General features: G+C 37.7%; 1 protein-coding gene across 4 annotated transcripts in view; it reads right to left on the bottom strand.

Moving 5' to 3' along the window:
* UBE2E3 (ubiquitin conjugating enzyme E2 E3) overlaps positions 1–15879 on the bottom strand; it is an 88378-nt gene extending 72499 nt beyond the window's left edge. The window contains exons 1-3 of one of the 4 annotated variants that reach the window (XM_040643272.1): positions 15523–15879; positions 14259–14477; positions 12423–12473 (exon numbers count right to left, since the gene is read on the bottom strand). In XM_040643272.1, the coding sequence (XP_040499206.1) occupies positions 12423–12473; positions 14259–14452 (245 nt within the window). In that variant the 5' untranslated portion in view covers positions 14453–14477; positions 15523–15879. Of the gene's footprint in view, positions 1–12422; positions 12474–14258; positions 14478–14919; positions 14942–15016; positions 15040–15108; positions 15200–15522 lie in introns of those variants that run through there. The other 3 variants (XM_008687206.2, XM_008687207.2, XM_008687208.2) reach the window with 3 other exon arrangements.
* Between the last annotated feature and the right edge of the window lie 296 nt (positions 15880–16175).

Here is a 16175-nt window from a genome sequence, read left to right on the forward strand (position 1 = left end):
AAATGGGAGGAGAAGGTAGTTTCTGGTGCCCATAATACTGGGACCCGCCCTAATAGCATTTAGGCAGCAGAATCCAAGGATGCTCAAGGTCTTCCAAGGAAAAGAACAATCCAACCCAAAATGCGAAGGTGGCCCCTAATGAGAAACACAATAGATAAGGAAGGTTGCTTATCTCGTATATTTACATTACAACAGGGTTGATTTTTTTAATTCATTTCTGGTGATAAATTAATTTGATTCTGATAAAGGTCTTTGCATTTCACCTTGGTCTATTTTAATTCAGAACTTAAAAACAGACCTGTAGTTCCAATAAAGGTATTTCAGTCATCCTAATGATAAGACTTACTAATTATCCCTTTACAAGTGATGAAGAGGTGGCTAGGAGAATGTTACATGTTTAAAACAATAGCTTAAATAAGTATTCAGTTTTTGAAACAATATCTAGGATGATGGTTAAGTTGAACGTATGTATTTGTATTATTTTTTACCACAAAATATGTCCATGCAATGTTTATACATCTAAAGTTCCCTAAGGCAAAGCAATTTAAGCTGAAGTTTATTTAAAATTAAGAAGGTCTATAAGGATTATAATGGCAATATACAGAAGTACTGCAATGGACTGAAACACAACAGATACGACTTATCAATGATTCTAAAAAGGATACTAGGAAACCAACTATTCTTTCGAAAAAGCACTAAAAATAAAACTGGTAAACAGGAAAAAGAATTAAAACACTTACTCTGCCTTCACTAGGTAACCTGTCCAACTGCGTAAACAAATGGAAGATGCAGTAAGTCTCTCTTTAGAGATCTATTCCAATGGTTACTAACATCACAAAAAGTAAATCAGATCTTACAAGTCTCCAGATAGAAAAGCACACTACCTATGAGGCAGTCGTGTCAAGAAAAAGAAAGAAAATCAAACCTGAATCTGATCAAGCCTCTTGACCTAACTTCCAAATTTAAAGGAAATACTGAACGCAAAGAAAGATATTAAACTGTACCATAGGAGTGCAATAAAGCAAAATCCAGACTCTCAGAAACACCACGCAGTTCTTCCATTAAATTGCAAAAATGGAAAAAAAAAGAGAGAATTTACTGGTGATAAAAACATACCAACCAATCTGTGTGTCTACTTTATTTGGATACTGATTCAGATAAATTTGGGGAGTGGGGGTTGAGGGGAAATTGTCTAGGACACCCATGAGACATTTGTAAATTTGAACAATTAAGGACCTTAGATTTAAAAAATGTAGGTGGGTTAATGACATTGTAGTTAAGCTAAAAAGAGTCCCTATTTTTTGAAAATACACAGCAAAATATCTGTTCTTTAAAAATGCAGATGAAATGATGTCTGAGATTTGCTTAGGTGTAATATGAGAGGGTGAAATGGATGGAATTACAGATGAAACAAGACTGGTCAAGTGTTGGTAACTACTGAAACTGGGTGAAGGCTACACAGGGATTCAACATAATAGTCTGTTTACTTTCATATATGTTTCAAATCTTCCATAATAAAAAGTTAATTTAAAAAAACTAAGAAACCTCAGCAGGAGAGGAAAGCAATCATTTGCAACATGTTTATTTTAGAGTTTTAAAAAAAGAACAAAATGACTGCTTGGCATAGTCCTCTAATGGATATGGGGATATTAAGCATCTGGGAAGATATAACAGAAATGTCTTTTAAAATTTTAAACAGACAATGGTGTAAATAAAGTAAAGAAAATCTAAAGGTATACTTGTTAAAACTGCCATTGAATTCCACATGGAACACATGCACCTAAGTTTGTGTTCAAACCCATCGAATGCCAGATTTTTCCTCACTGTAATAGCAGGTAAATTTACCACAAGCATATATATCACAAATCCAACAAATACTACCAATACCCTTACAAACAAGTGTGAAACAAAAATAAAACCATAAAGCCAAGGCCTTATGGTACCCCCTATATTTTGTTGTTGCTACTGTTTAAATTGAGAAGACTACAGAAAGCAATAGGAAGCCATAAAAAAACATGTAGCCACAATCTTCTGAGATCGAGTCTCTTGGGGACCCTGAATAAATGGATTCTTGACCTACTAAAATTTAATGTGAAAAAATGATCCATTTGTAAAGGACCTGTAAGATTGTAAATGGCAAAACGAACTACAAATAACCACCCTCAGAAAGGGAATGAATGTTGTTTATAAAAAGTGAGAGGCGTGGATGTAAAGGGAGGATCATCATGATGATTTATAAGTAAAGAAAAATAAAATAAAAAGGTAACAAAATTCATGTTTCCCTAGGCCTTTCATTCAGACCGAAACATGTGGAGCTATACTCCCAAAAGCAATTTCAGACAAGAGATGTCTTTATTTTTCCCCAGACAAGCTAGAAGTTAAACAGAATGACAAAGTGTATTTGCTCTGGGACAGTGAAGCAGCAAAGAAACTTTGGAAGGGCATAACTGGTCCAAATCCCTCCAAAACGGGCAGACTAAACCACAGACAATGAATGAAGATGGAAATGCCACAATTCCTTTCAGTTTTGTTTGCCGCAAATAACCACTAAATTAATCATAACATACACTCAGGACCAAGAAAAGGACTGAAATTTTTTTTTAAATGTAATGATCCCAGAAATCTGCCCTCTTGCTATTCTTTTTGAGGTTAATCGCTTCCTACTGACCATCACACCCAAAACAGGTGCTATATATAAGCTTATATTGTTTACCTGTATACACACCCTTATAAAACCAATGAAATGTCAACAAAGAGTAAAATGTCAAACCTTTAGAATTTAACTTTAAGACTGCCTTTAGACAAAATGCAAGGCACAGATTGATTCATTAAACTCATTAGTTTTATTAATCTAAAACAAACTGTATAAACCTAGCAGGTACTCTGAGAACATTCGTAGGTCTGTTTTGCTACATGGACCAGCTTCTTTCCCAAAGAGACTCATAAGAAAAAAGCAAATCCCCATACTACTATCTGGGAATAATTTCTGTATAAATTCACAAATTTAGGAAAAACAGTGATTAAATGAACTATGAAACTATAAAAAACAAGACAAAATTAAGAGGACTCTAACATGAAGCCAAATTTGTTAAAAAGTGAGAGCTGGTGCCAGTATCAAAAAATAGTAAGTGCACATGCTGCTGAGAAATCAACATTCAAATTCTCCTAAAATCCTGTGATTGGGACATTTTTCCATAAAGCTAGGAATTCTTATCTGCAGAGGGATTTTTTCCAACTTCAAAGCAATTCATAAACATGGACTGCTTCACAATACCCCAGAGAAAAAAGCAGAGGTAGATTTAAAGATATTCCTTTGCCCACAGGAAAGCCATACACAAAGAACTACAAGGCAGAGAACAAAGATTTGCCTTTTCCGTTATGATCATACTCAGTCCCTGACCTTCTTTCTTACAGGGGAAGAGAATAAGGCAAGAGAGGTGACAACCGGGGAATGCTCCCGGTGTGTGTGTGGGGGGGGGGGGGGAGCTTAAATGATTATTAAGGAAAAAAAAAAAAAGGTAAGAAAGCTTAGCACCCCTAAGCCAAAGAAGGAGAAACTCTTTTCTTTCTCCAACTCACCAGCTGGACCTTACATGCCAGGTCCTAAAACCCTACAAAGAACAGTATTTTTGGACCCTTCAAGAAACTCTAAACAAACAAGAGATATACTTACACTAAGCATGTACCTACAGACCCATAATCAACTGTTTTTACCAGATCTCTCAAGCAGCAGTGTACAAAAGCAGAAGTGCTTACTTTTATGTCAAAATGTAAACCTAGATTTTTGCCCCACATCTGTTATATATATGCACTACATATGTGACATTTGGCAATTTTCTCAACTATTCTAAGATTCAGTTTTGAAATCTTAACAAGAATGATTTTTTAGAGGGTTCTTTTGGGAATTAAACAAGTTAGTGTATTAATATGTACTATACTATGGAATCCAGTACAGTGTCAGGCTGGATGCTCAATTATTTCCTCTTTGAAGTAAGAGTGAAAGTCATCTATTCATGGAAGTATACATCCTTTGTGGCAGAAAAACTGATTTCTCACTGAATACTCATATGCTCCCCCACATTCTCCAGCCACCTTGTTGGAAGTTAGTTACAGTTAGCTGAGGCCATGTGATTAATTCAGGTCTTACTTCCAGACCAAAGCACTTAAAAGCTGGCAGAAGACCCTCCAACTCTCTTGCGTGGACACATGTTTCAAAAGGCAGAGCTACAAGATGCAAGAAGCATAGATCTGAGTCCACACGTGGAAGAGCTAGCTACCCAGGAGAGCTCCTGGACCCACAGTGGACTTCATATGAGCAAGAGAAATAAACCTTTGTATGTTTACGGTTATAAGCCTTCTAGGTTGGTTTGTTAACTCAACACAGCAAAATTTAATGTATCCTTTTATTGCCCAATTGTACTCAAAGGCTGCAGGACAAAACACATACATAAAAATGGCAAGTCCCGTGTTTAAGTATTAAAGGATGTCTTGCTTTCGGTGTAATTCTGTACATTTAGAAAAAATGGAATGATTAAAAGACAATATTTAGTAACAAAGTGGAAAAGTAATCCAATATACAGAACTTAAAAAGAAATGGATATATATAGTTTCACCTTAGGCGGAAAGAATTCTAAAATCAAGAGTTAACTTTTTTTCTAATTAACATACAAGTCATATAACAACAACAACAAAAGCAATTATCCAAAAACAAAAAGTGAGAAACTGAAAACTGCTATTAGGAAATAGGTAAAAGAAAGGAAAGAAGGGGCGCCTGGGTGGTTCAGGCTTCTCCCTCTCCCTCTGCTTGTGTTTCCTCTCTCACTGTGTCTCTCTCTGTCAAATAAATAAAATATTAAAAAAAGAAAAAAGAAAGCAGACCAACTTCCACTCTTTCATATAAGTGGCTGCAGTTCATTGTCATTTTAACACAGGCAGCGCAGGACCACAATTGCTTATCCACAATTCTGGAATCCCAAAAGCTCTAAAAACCAAAGGTTTTTAAAATAAGTTTGGAGAGAACTAATTTGGCAGCAACAGCAAACATGAACTAACCTGAAACTACTTGTAGTCTCTACTTATCCATTTAGTATAAATATTCATACATTTTTGGTGGAGAAATCTTATGTGTTTAAAGATCCCACTGGGATACAGCAAACACATCGTATTCCCTTTCTAAAATCTAAAATTTTCTGTACTCTAAAACACATCTGGCCCCAAGGGTTGGAAATAAAAGATTGTGGACTTAGAACAATAACAGAAGTGAATAATCTCTGTACTGTCTTAATGATGAAAACTTAAAACCAAATCAAGAGCATGGCTTTCTAACCTGTTTGTAATTCAATGTAAAGCTGAATTTTGATGATTTTTCAATGGTATTTCCCCTTAATGCATTGTACTTCAATTTTTCTGGTAGAACACAGATACAACAGCCTAAAGGTAGATCATTCAGGGGTATAATTAACTGGTAGAAGACAGAAAAGAAATGAAAATACTGCCGAAAGCATTTCTGGCCTCAACAGACCATAATTTAACAGGTATTCAAGGTAGCCATTCCTGTGGTTTGACATAAAAAACAACATACACATATGTCAAAAAATATACAGTAAATGTAAACCATAGCATGGGAGTAGTGGGAGGTAGAGCCATGAGCTCTGAGGAAGGTGTAGGAGAATGTACTAGCAGTCATCACTAATAAGATAGGAAAATGGTAAAAAGAAAACTATGCAATAACTCAGGCGGCAAGCTATCAGAGTAAGTATCTACGGCAGGATTTCTCAACCTGAGCACTACTGACGTTTTAGTCCAGATGACTCTGTTGCAGAGGGGTTATCCTACACACTGCAGGGCATTTAGCAGCATCGTGGACCTCTACTCACTAAACATCAGTAGCAACCCGCCTTCCCCCAGTTGAGAAACCAAAAAAGTCTCCAGGCATTGACAACTGTTCCTTAGGGCTTTTGTTTTTTGAGGGAGGTGGAGCTGGTAGGGAGGAGTAGGGAGGCAAAAATCACCCCCAGTTGAGAACCACTGATCTAGAGGCTAGAGAAAGAATAAAAGTTTAAAGAGACTTTCTTCTCCAGATTCCAATAAAATGCCAAATATACTTCCCTGTCAAAAGCAGTATAGGAAGAAAAAAAATCACTTCTATTTCTCTAAATCTACAAGTGGTTTTATCATGTTTTTAATCTTTATTTTGTAAGGAAGATGAGAATGGCAGATCAAGCTCTCCATTCTCAATGTGAATGCCCCTGCACTCAAAGCAAGAAAGATTTGTTGATTTTCTTGTAACTAAACACATCCATCTGTTGTTACAGCAACTCTTTTCAAGGAGGGAATAAGGTACCAATTGGTTAACTACAGAAAGTGACAAAACAATTGGTAGTAAACACACACAATTTTCACCTACTTTCTAACTATATTATCTGCTTTGAACATAATAGGTCCCTAATAAAAACGTGACCTTTGGGGGGAAAAATATTGTTTACAATCATGTCACTCGTTTGGAAAAAGTTTTTAGTCACAACAGCACTGGGTCCTCCTGCTGCGCTGGCACATATGAGACAAATAATTAGACTTACTGTAATTATCAATTTCCTTTTGTAATAGAAACAGGAGCTAAATGCCTTTGAACAATCACACTAAAAATCATAACTATGAAAAAAAGTAAAGAATATATGAGGGTTTTTTTTAAGATTTTATTTATTTATGTGAGAGAGAGATCAGAGGGAGAAGGGAGAAGCAGGCTCTCCACTGAGCAGGGAGCTCAAAGTGGGGCTTGATCCCAGGACCCTGGGATCATGACCTGAGCCGAAGGCAGACACTTAACTGACTGAGCCACCGAGGTGCCCTATATGGGATTTTTAATAGATCTTCTCCAATCCAAAGTCAGTTTTGCCTGGAATTTCTATTCCTGTCCATTTGACAGACTTAAATTTATCTATTAATTTAACAATCCTTCACATGTAAAACACTGTGTAAAATCAAGAGTTACAGAAATACGTAAGACCATCCTCCTTTCAAAGGGACACTTTCTACTGCAGAAGGCAGACAAACAAGTAAATAATTACAGTATACCGCATCGACATACTGTATTACGTATTACAGCTGTGTTGAGGCTCATATTAGCTTAACGAAACATAAATCATCACCTAAAATTATCAGTAATGCCCAAGTCTCAAAAAAAATTCTCATGATTTTTGACAGTCTGTGCAGATGCCAAAATTTAATTAATAAAATAATAAGGACTATCCATCAGTAGATGACCACAGCGGGGTGGTATGGAAAACACCTTTAATCAGAGTAGTTCTACATTTATCTGTTTTAGAAAGTGAGCTTCCAATTAAGATTTAATTTTCATAAAAAGGGAGTTCTAACTTTTTTTTGAAGAGTTGAAAAATAAAAGGACTAAAGAGATGCAATTTCGTTATACAAAAGAGGGTATCCTCCTTCACACAGCACACACTGCTAATATCAACAATAACAACAATCACATGTATAGAAAAGAAAAGGGCAATCTATCTACATATGTGAAGGCTTTGAAATCAAGCACTGTAGGGGCACTGCGGTGTCTCAGTAGGTTAAGCCTCCCAATTCGCGATTTCATCTCAGGTCATGATCTCAGGGTTTTGAGCTCAAGCCCCAAGTTGGGCTCTGCCCTGGGCATGAAGCCTGCTTATTAAGATTCTCTCTCTCCATCTCCCTTTGCCCCCCACCAAAATAAAATTAAATTAAATTAAATAAAGGGCTATATAAGCAACCAACTAAGTTATGTAAACATCACGTTATTTTGATTATTACCTTTTGATTATTACAAAAAGCTTCCAAAATCATAGACAAGGAAAAAATTGCTATGTTTAGGTAACTGACAAACTATATCAGTTCAGAATCTAAACAGGGTATTTAAAAGGGAAAACATAACTATCACCCTTATTTTAAAATCTTTCATTATAATTTACTGCAGATAGAATCAGGGTATTCTTTAGTGAATTAAGTATCATTAACCTTATGCATATTCTTTTAAAAAGGAATATACTATTTCTTCATCTTTGCCCAAAGTCCTTAGATTCATTTTCTTTTTTGGTCAAGTTCCAAGGAATTCCTTTCCATATATATATGTGTGTGTGTGTATATATATGTGTGTGTATATGTGTGTGTGTGTATATATATATACACACAAAATTTTGCTTGATGTGTTCTCAAATAAATAGGCGCTAAACTGCTTAAAATTAAATTACTCCTATAGTATGATGTTGACCCAGTGGAGAAAATGCCAGCAAGAGTGAGGGCATGGGTGGTCACATTATTGACCCAATTTACACCATTACAAAACTTTAAAACATACTAACTCATTTAATCATCATAATAACCCTATGGGGGGGATTATTTTAATTTCCAGTTTACATTTAAGAAAACTAAAAGACAGAAATACATCCTAACTGATGTAAAGTAACACAACTAATAAGAGGCAGACTAGGCATTTGAACTCAGACCAATGTTTTTGAAACCTTAATATACACACAATTCACCTGGGAATCTTGCTGAAATTCAGTTTCTGATTCAGTACTTCTGCAGTAGGGGAAGTGAGATTCTGCATTTCTAACAATCTTACCTGTGAGACAGACACTGCTGATCTGAAGATCACCCTATGCGCAGCAAAGTTCTAGTCTACCCTAGAAAATGGCGGCAAGTGGTGGTAACCTGCACGAGGTAGAGTTCACCCACAGTTAGACAATGAGAGGCTTATGAGGAAATGAAGAGTTGCCGGCTTCTGGTTTAGAACTTAATTGCTTCTTGTATTAATTTTGTTTTTAAAAAAAGGATGTTAGCAAAATTTACAAGTATTATATATACCTTTCAAGTTCTGCAAGCACACATATTAGTAATACTGTAATAACTTGATACTATTACATCTCCTTCCCAAAAAGGCCTTTCCCACATCCAAAAACTATTTACAAATACTCCTGAATATCTAACTTTAACACAGATTCGATCTCAACATATTGAAGAGTAGTTTAACAGTGTATATTTGTGCCTTCTCATATATGGAAAGAACTAGAGGTTAAGTTAAAAATCCAGCAACTTCCTAAATGTTTGCCACTTGTATAAGTGGTTACCGTGAAAGGACAAGGACACCCTTTGGGAAACAGAGGGAACATAAATGTCTTAATAGCACATTGCTCAACAATTCTAGTCAATCACTTTCTCCCAAAACAGGGAAATGCCCATAACACAACTTCCCTTCATTCTCATTGATGTATGTACTATTTACACCATAATTTAGAATACAGTACGTAAACAATATAAATTAAAGCCACTACATAAATATTAAATCCCTATGTTTAGAATTAAGGAACTCCAATACCTAAAAACTTAAATGCCATCAAATCATTGGAAATAACAATTTATCAAACTTTTATACTATCAGGAAAAGAAGTATCATTACTATCAAAATATATTCAAACCTTTTTAAAGCGACACACTTAATTCAACAGTTACGTCTATCCTAAGATCACTCTCGGTGTACATGTTAGACACTTCTATATAATAATAAGGGAATATATAAGAAAAAGGATATTTTATTAATAAAACACAGGAAGTAGGAAGGGATCTAAGAGAATTCTTAGTCTCATCTGAGTAATTTTAGTTTTGCTGAGTCTTCTTGTATTTCAATCAACTTTTTCCTGAATGTACACAGATATACTTTACATTTCTTCCCTGAGGAAGAATTAAATCTGTCACATACTTTGACAAGCTTGTAAAAATTATTTTCAAAACCATAATGGAATTCTGATTAATTAGCTACACATGAAAGTCAAATATCAAAGTCAAAAAAGTATTAGGTTTCATAGACTTCAAACAATATGAATTCACACATTTTAGAATTTATTAATATAGAATCCCATTTTAAATTATAACATACATTCTCCTACACCTTCCTCAGATTTAAACTGTACAAGCACTGTAAAGCTAAAATTCTCACCCATGCACCTGTGAATTACAAAACACCACAATCTGTCATGTATCTGATATGAAAGTAAAAATACAACACAAATTCAGACTTAGGTGTCAAAATGCTAAAATGCGTCCACTAAACACTCAATTCCTGCTCAAGGACAAGAACTAGATAATCTTCTACCCCAAAAAATTACTAGACACTTAAAATAAAAGACACAAAAGTATCTGGCTATTTTACACGTCAGGCATATGAAGAAGATGGTCCCCAAACTAGTAAGACACAACTTCTCCCAGTTCCTTGTTAAGACTTAATTTTCTGTTTGTTTTTTCTTTAGTCACACAGCCACAAAGAAATTCAAATATTAAAAGAACTAGAGAATTGAAATATGTAATTTGCAATAGTTTACAATCATCACAAGCTGTGACCAGGGAAAGTACAGATGATGTAGTCCATGATATTGTTCCTAAGACCACAGGTCGCTATTTCACTGATCACTCTGTGTGAAGCATTACTTCATGGATTGAAATGAAATACAGCATATAAACAGAAAAATAAACAAGTTAAACTTTCTGCGTCCTAGAAACATTCTACTTCCTGTACAAGAATCCTCAGTGACCTTGTGGAACCATTACTGGGTTAAACATGTAAAGCATCCTTCTTCAGCAACTGCAACGCTACGCTACCGCTCCAAGGGCATTCAACACATCTACTGGGCTCTCTAGATTTAGGCACGTACGTTAGTTTGTGCTATTTGCAAAAGATCAACAGAAACCTTTAAAAATGTTTGACCTTACATGCAATTTTAAAACATTTAAGAGTTTTGAATTGATAGATCTTTATATCTTCTACAAAGGAAAATATTAGAATATACTCTGCAAGTTAAGTGATCTTTCAGAGGGCAAATTTAACTTGACCTCACTAACTGACTACAGATTTGACACACCAATGAGAAGGCTGGAAGGAATACTCTGATTTATTTATTCTCTAAAGCAGCACTGTTCAACAGAAATGTAATATAAGCCACAGATGTAATTTTAAATTTTCTAATAACCACAGTAAAATGGTAAAAAAGTAAAATTTTAAAACATTTTATATAACTCAACATATCCAACATATTATCATTTAAACATGTAATCGATACTTTTAAAAATCAATAAGGTATCTTACATTCTTTTCTTCATACTAAGTTTTCAAAATACGACATGTATTTTACACTTAGAGCACATCACATTTTGGACAACTAAAGTGGTCAAGAGCCACAAGTGGCTAGTGGATGCAGTACTGGACAGCACAGCTCTTAATCCTTTGAGATCTGACACACCACTACCTGTTTAAAATTAGTTACATTCATGTTTGCCTTTTGAACTGAAATAGGGAATTATAAATATGAGTAAAACCGTTAATTCACTGAATAAATCAGGATCAGATCACCTTATCTAAGAATCTGGTTAATACACACAAGAAGCAATTGAATTAAACCCAATTGTGTCTCAAGTAGACTTCAGAGATAGGTCTGATCATCGCAAGTGAACACAACTTACAGCAAAAATACAAGTAGGACGAGAAAACATTTTCATAACAAACCATAACACTGCCTTATATCTAGCCACCACTCTCACTCTGGAGCACATATCTGTACGCAAATTATCTACAAAACTGTTTTTTCTAAGTCTGATGAATTTTGGAAGCCATACAGTCACTGCTGAAAACAGAACACTAAGTAAGACAAACTGAAAAAACGTTTATGAACAAAATTATCACCCAGTTACTTTTAATGCACCTTACACCAACCAACAATTTTAAATTATTCTACATGAGTTTCACTGAAATGAATTCCTCCTACAAATTCATTTACTCCTTTTCATACACATATTTCAAGGACCAAAATTACTAAGAATCTTCCCAAGTAATTAAGACATTTGATTAAAATGTAAATAATTCCAACAATGCATTCACTAGAAAACAACTAAAAGCATTAGCTTAGCACATAAAATTTGTCCTTAAGGCACGTTACGGAATAAATCAAACAGAAACTATACTCTTGTTTACCGCATTTACATTCTGTAACACCACATTCAGCAATTTCTAAATTTGGAAGGTCAGTTCAGATTGCACACAAGCAGTAACTTTAAAGCTTAGCAAAATTTTAGAAGTTTCTGCAATGTACTTCTGAATAAACACTCTACAGAAATGTTACAAGAGAACAAAAATCAGCACCATTCACACTAATCTCAGTAAGAAGCACAAAATCAGTATATTCAGAAATCTAAAATGTAGGATACATGCTAAAGAGTATTTTCCCCCAAACTTGTTTAATTCACCTTAGACAATTTTTATTTAATCCACTTGCAAAGCTGAAGAGAAGCAAATGTAGCTTCTTCTGCAGCACACATATCCAAAGCCGATACATTAATCTCAGGATATTTTCCCACATTTTGTAATCAAAACAACAAAATTTGTTTCTTACCTGCAGTTAGGAGGAGGATCAAGAGTTATTTCAGCTAGCTCCTTCTGAATTCTGTTAGTGAAATGAAAACAGACAAAAAGGATTTGAGATAGTCTACAGAATAACCGGGGAATTACACTGCCCTCTACCACCATGCAGTTAAATGCAAGGCTGGCTCTGCCTTCAGTAATGCTAACATGGCTGCTTCCTCTTTGTTCTCAGAGGCATAACCCAAATCCCTTAACAGAAACTTTGCAGCTTTTTTTCTCACTTGCTACTGTAAATAAGTATGACATTCACACCTGATTTGAGAAATAGTCCTCTACTAGTATTCAATAAAGGATATAAAATCTATTTTAAAACACTTTTTACCAAAGAAATTCTCTTTTCAAGCTTATATGCAAATGAGACAAGAAGGGAGGAGGGAAAGCACTACAATATTTGACAATGACTTCAAGTCACTTTTACAGAGGTAAGAATTAACAAGCTATTACATGAGTACATTAACAGTTTGACAATATTTTATGTCAAAAAAAGTTTAAAATTTACAAACATCTTTACCAGTGAAAAACTTCTAAAGGACTCTGACATTCTTATTTAACCAATTCTGTTTTCCTTAATTTTAAGTACAGCACTAAAATTGAATAAATTTGGGAGGAAAGAAATAATAAGATATATAGCCTAGTTAAGGGGGAAATAAGCAGTTCTCTGATTTTATTCGAATTTAAAATGCTTTCAAAACTTAAGATGTGTTTAACACGTTCCTCAACAAGATTACAGCAAATTGAGGAGGACTCTAAATTATTTAAAAGGATGTTATTTAATAAAATATTCCCAAGTTATTATTACTTGGTTATTGATAGAGGTAAAAGTCCACAGAAAAATAAGATTACTTCTAAATCACTACAGAACACAATATTTGAACAGTTTTTATATCTTCTTTTCCCTTCAGTTGTGATCAGTAAAAATCAACAAAATGTCAGTACTGGCTAATGCTATAGACATATTTGATGTATAATTAATAGAATTCATGGATATTCCCCTACTACTACCAATGGAGTCCCCTTTACAATCTTTTTTTTGCCATCAAAGATAACATAAATCAACAGGAAACAAATGACCTTTCATATATACCCAACAAAATATGTTTCTTCTGCTGTTGAGTATTAACATGTCAAGCATATCCACAAGTTTCAGAGTGAAGAGTCACAAGCACAATGAAAGTTTTCAATAGCCAAGTGCCACCCAAAATTGTAAATGGCTACTTATAGGTTTTATTTGCATTCACAAGAAATATAAGGCATAACCATAAATTAACTACAAAAAAGTAGTGCCTGGATGCATGACTTAAAGTCATGTTTGTAAAACTGAAAGCAAATTTGGAGCACAATTTTAAATCTGCTTTCAAATATAGCCAAGGCCTTGAATTTATACAAATTTTGTAGCAAACAATCATTTCTAATCATTAAGTTTCATGGAGAGACACTGATCTCTAGAAGTGTCAATTTCAATGAAGAAGAGTATGACTCATAAAAAGGAACATCCTCAATGTACCAGCTAATTTGGGCTCACCAAATTTTCCTTGCCAACTCCTAAAACAATCTGTCAGAATGTTAGTCCAAGCTCTACTCAAGGACACTCTTACTGAAGTTACCAAAGTACAGAGTAAGTTCACTTAAAAGTACAATTCTATGGAGGTGGCTTATATACCACCTAAAGAATGACAACTCATTCAAGTCCAAATAAAAGTGATCACGAAGTAAATATTTTTGAACCAATGCCACTTATGTACAACCAAAAAAAAAAAAAACATTTGGAAGACAACCTGATAATGTGCTTAATCCTTCCACACATTACCTTTTAGCACTAGTGGATAACTTAGCAGTGGTTTTGCTAGAGAGTTTGGTGTTTTTCTTCTGCTGGGTGGCAGAAGGTTTTCTTTCTTCCTGTTCTTCAGGCTCTGGAGCGGCTGGGTCTCGTTGGTCCGCATCTGAACTACCACTGCTGGTGCTGGGGCTCTCATCATCGGACCTTTGCCTATCACTGGACATCTTGGTGAACTTATTTCTTGGAAAACTTTTAAAGAGAAAAGGGGGGAGAAAGGAAATGTTAAGTCTAAGAAATAAACCAATAGCATTTTCTTCTCTCAATATTCACCTAAAATCGTATTTTAATGAAAAACACTTCAAAGTGTTCACACTTATCTCATCACACAGCAAGGTTACAGGGGGAGGTGATGTGTCTCACAACGCCAGCGTTCAAGGATTTACCGAACTCAAGTTAGAAAACCCACTCACATTTTTTTCCATCCCTTGGACAATCTATCAATTGTCTACTTTCTCAGAAGGCATGAAACAGATTTGCCAGGGAACTTAGGCAACGAGCATTAATAACATATGACACACTGTAAATAACAGATCTCGCTGAAAAATGTTAAAAAGTCACTAATAACGTCTAAATATTTACACACTGACATTGGTCAAAGCTACCAAATTCCCTTTCCGAGAGGAAAACATACCCTGTTAATCGCCCATATGCTTATTTAAGGTGGCGATTCCTCCTCTGTGCACGTAAGCCTTTAAATACAACACTTAGGAATTTAAAAATCAACTAACAAGCTGCTCTAGCCGTTTCCACGGCCAGCAGCGAAGATTCATCCGGCCAAGACCGAGCTGCCACCCTGGGAAAAGCAGAATCCAAACTGCACCTTCTGCAAAGCTCCCAATGCCATCAGGGTTCCTCGCTCAATTTTTACATCACGGACCGACATTTTGTCCAAAATAACGAAAAAAAAAAATCAGAGGCAAAACAAACAAACAAAGCCCCAAGAAGTGCAACAAATTTCCGCGCCCGCGGAGGCGAGCCGCGGCCGGCGGCGGCGGCCACGCAGCTCCGCGGCCCTTTGTGGGGAGGGCCGCGCGGGGGCCGCGGGCAGCGCTCACCGCGCCGGGCGCCAAGTGATGCGAGCAGCCCGGCCGGCCCCGCCGCGGCTCGCGGACACCGGCGGCGCGGGCGGGCGCCCGGCGCGAACAAAGCTGCCCGCCCCCGCCCCCTCCCCCACCGCCGCCGCCGCCGCCGCCCCGGCCGCCCCCCACGCGGCCCCCCGGCCCCGCCGCCTTACCTCGGCCGCCCGCCCGGCCCGCTCGCGCGCCGCTACGGTGTGGGGGAGGGAGAGAGAAAAAAACCCTTCCTTAAGGAAATGGAGGCAGCTGGGGGGGGGAAAGGGGGGGGAGGGAAAAAAAGAAGCCGAGGAGGCTCTGGCCGGGGAGTGTGGAACATTGAAAGTCGGAGGGGGTTGTGCAGTGCCGGGCTCCGGCCGGAGGGTGGCGCCGCCCAGCGCCTTCGGAAAAAAGGGGGGATAGGAGCTCGGCTGGGCGAGGGCGCGAGCTCCCGGCGAGGCGGAGGGGACGCGGGAGACCCCCGCGCGCTGTGGCCTCCCGCCGCCGCCGCCCGGCTCGGCTCCTCCCGGCCGCGCAGTCAGCAAGTTCCGAGGCGAGCGCGGGGGGAGGGGCGGGCGCGGCGGCGGCAGCGCGCGTGCTCGCTGCTTGCCTGGCGGAGGGGCGCGCGCCCCCGGCGCCCCGCGGGCGCGAGCTCTTCCTGCGCGCTCCCGCGCGCGCTCTCCGCGCCTCCCTTCACCCGGGGGGCGCACGCGTCCGCCCGCGCGCGGCCAGGACAAAGAGCGCGGCGGGGACCCAACGGGCTGGCCCCTGCCGCCCTTGGCCGTGGAGCCCGTGCCGGAGAGGGCGGGGGCGCGGGCGCCGTCTCGTGGGGCCG

The sequence above is a fragment of the Ursus maritimus genome, unplaced genomic scaffold, assembly GCF_017311325.1.
Source record: "Ursus maritimus isolate PB19 unplaced genomic scaffold, ASM1731132v1 scaffold_1, whole genome shotgun sequence".
Lineage (NCBI taxonomy): Eukaryota > Metazoa > Chordata > Mammalia > Carnivora > Ursidae > Ursus > Ursus maritimus.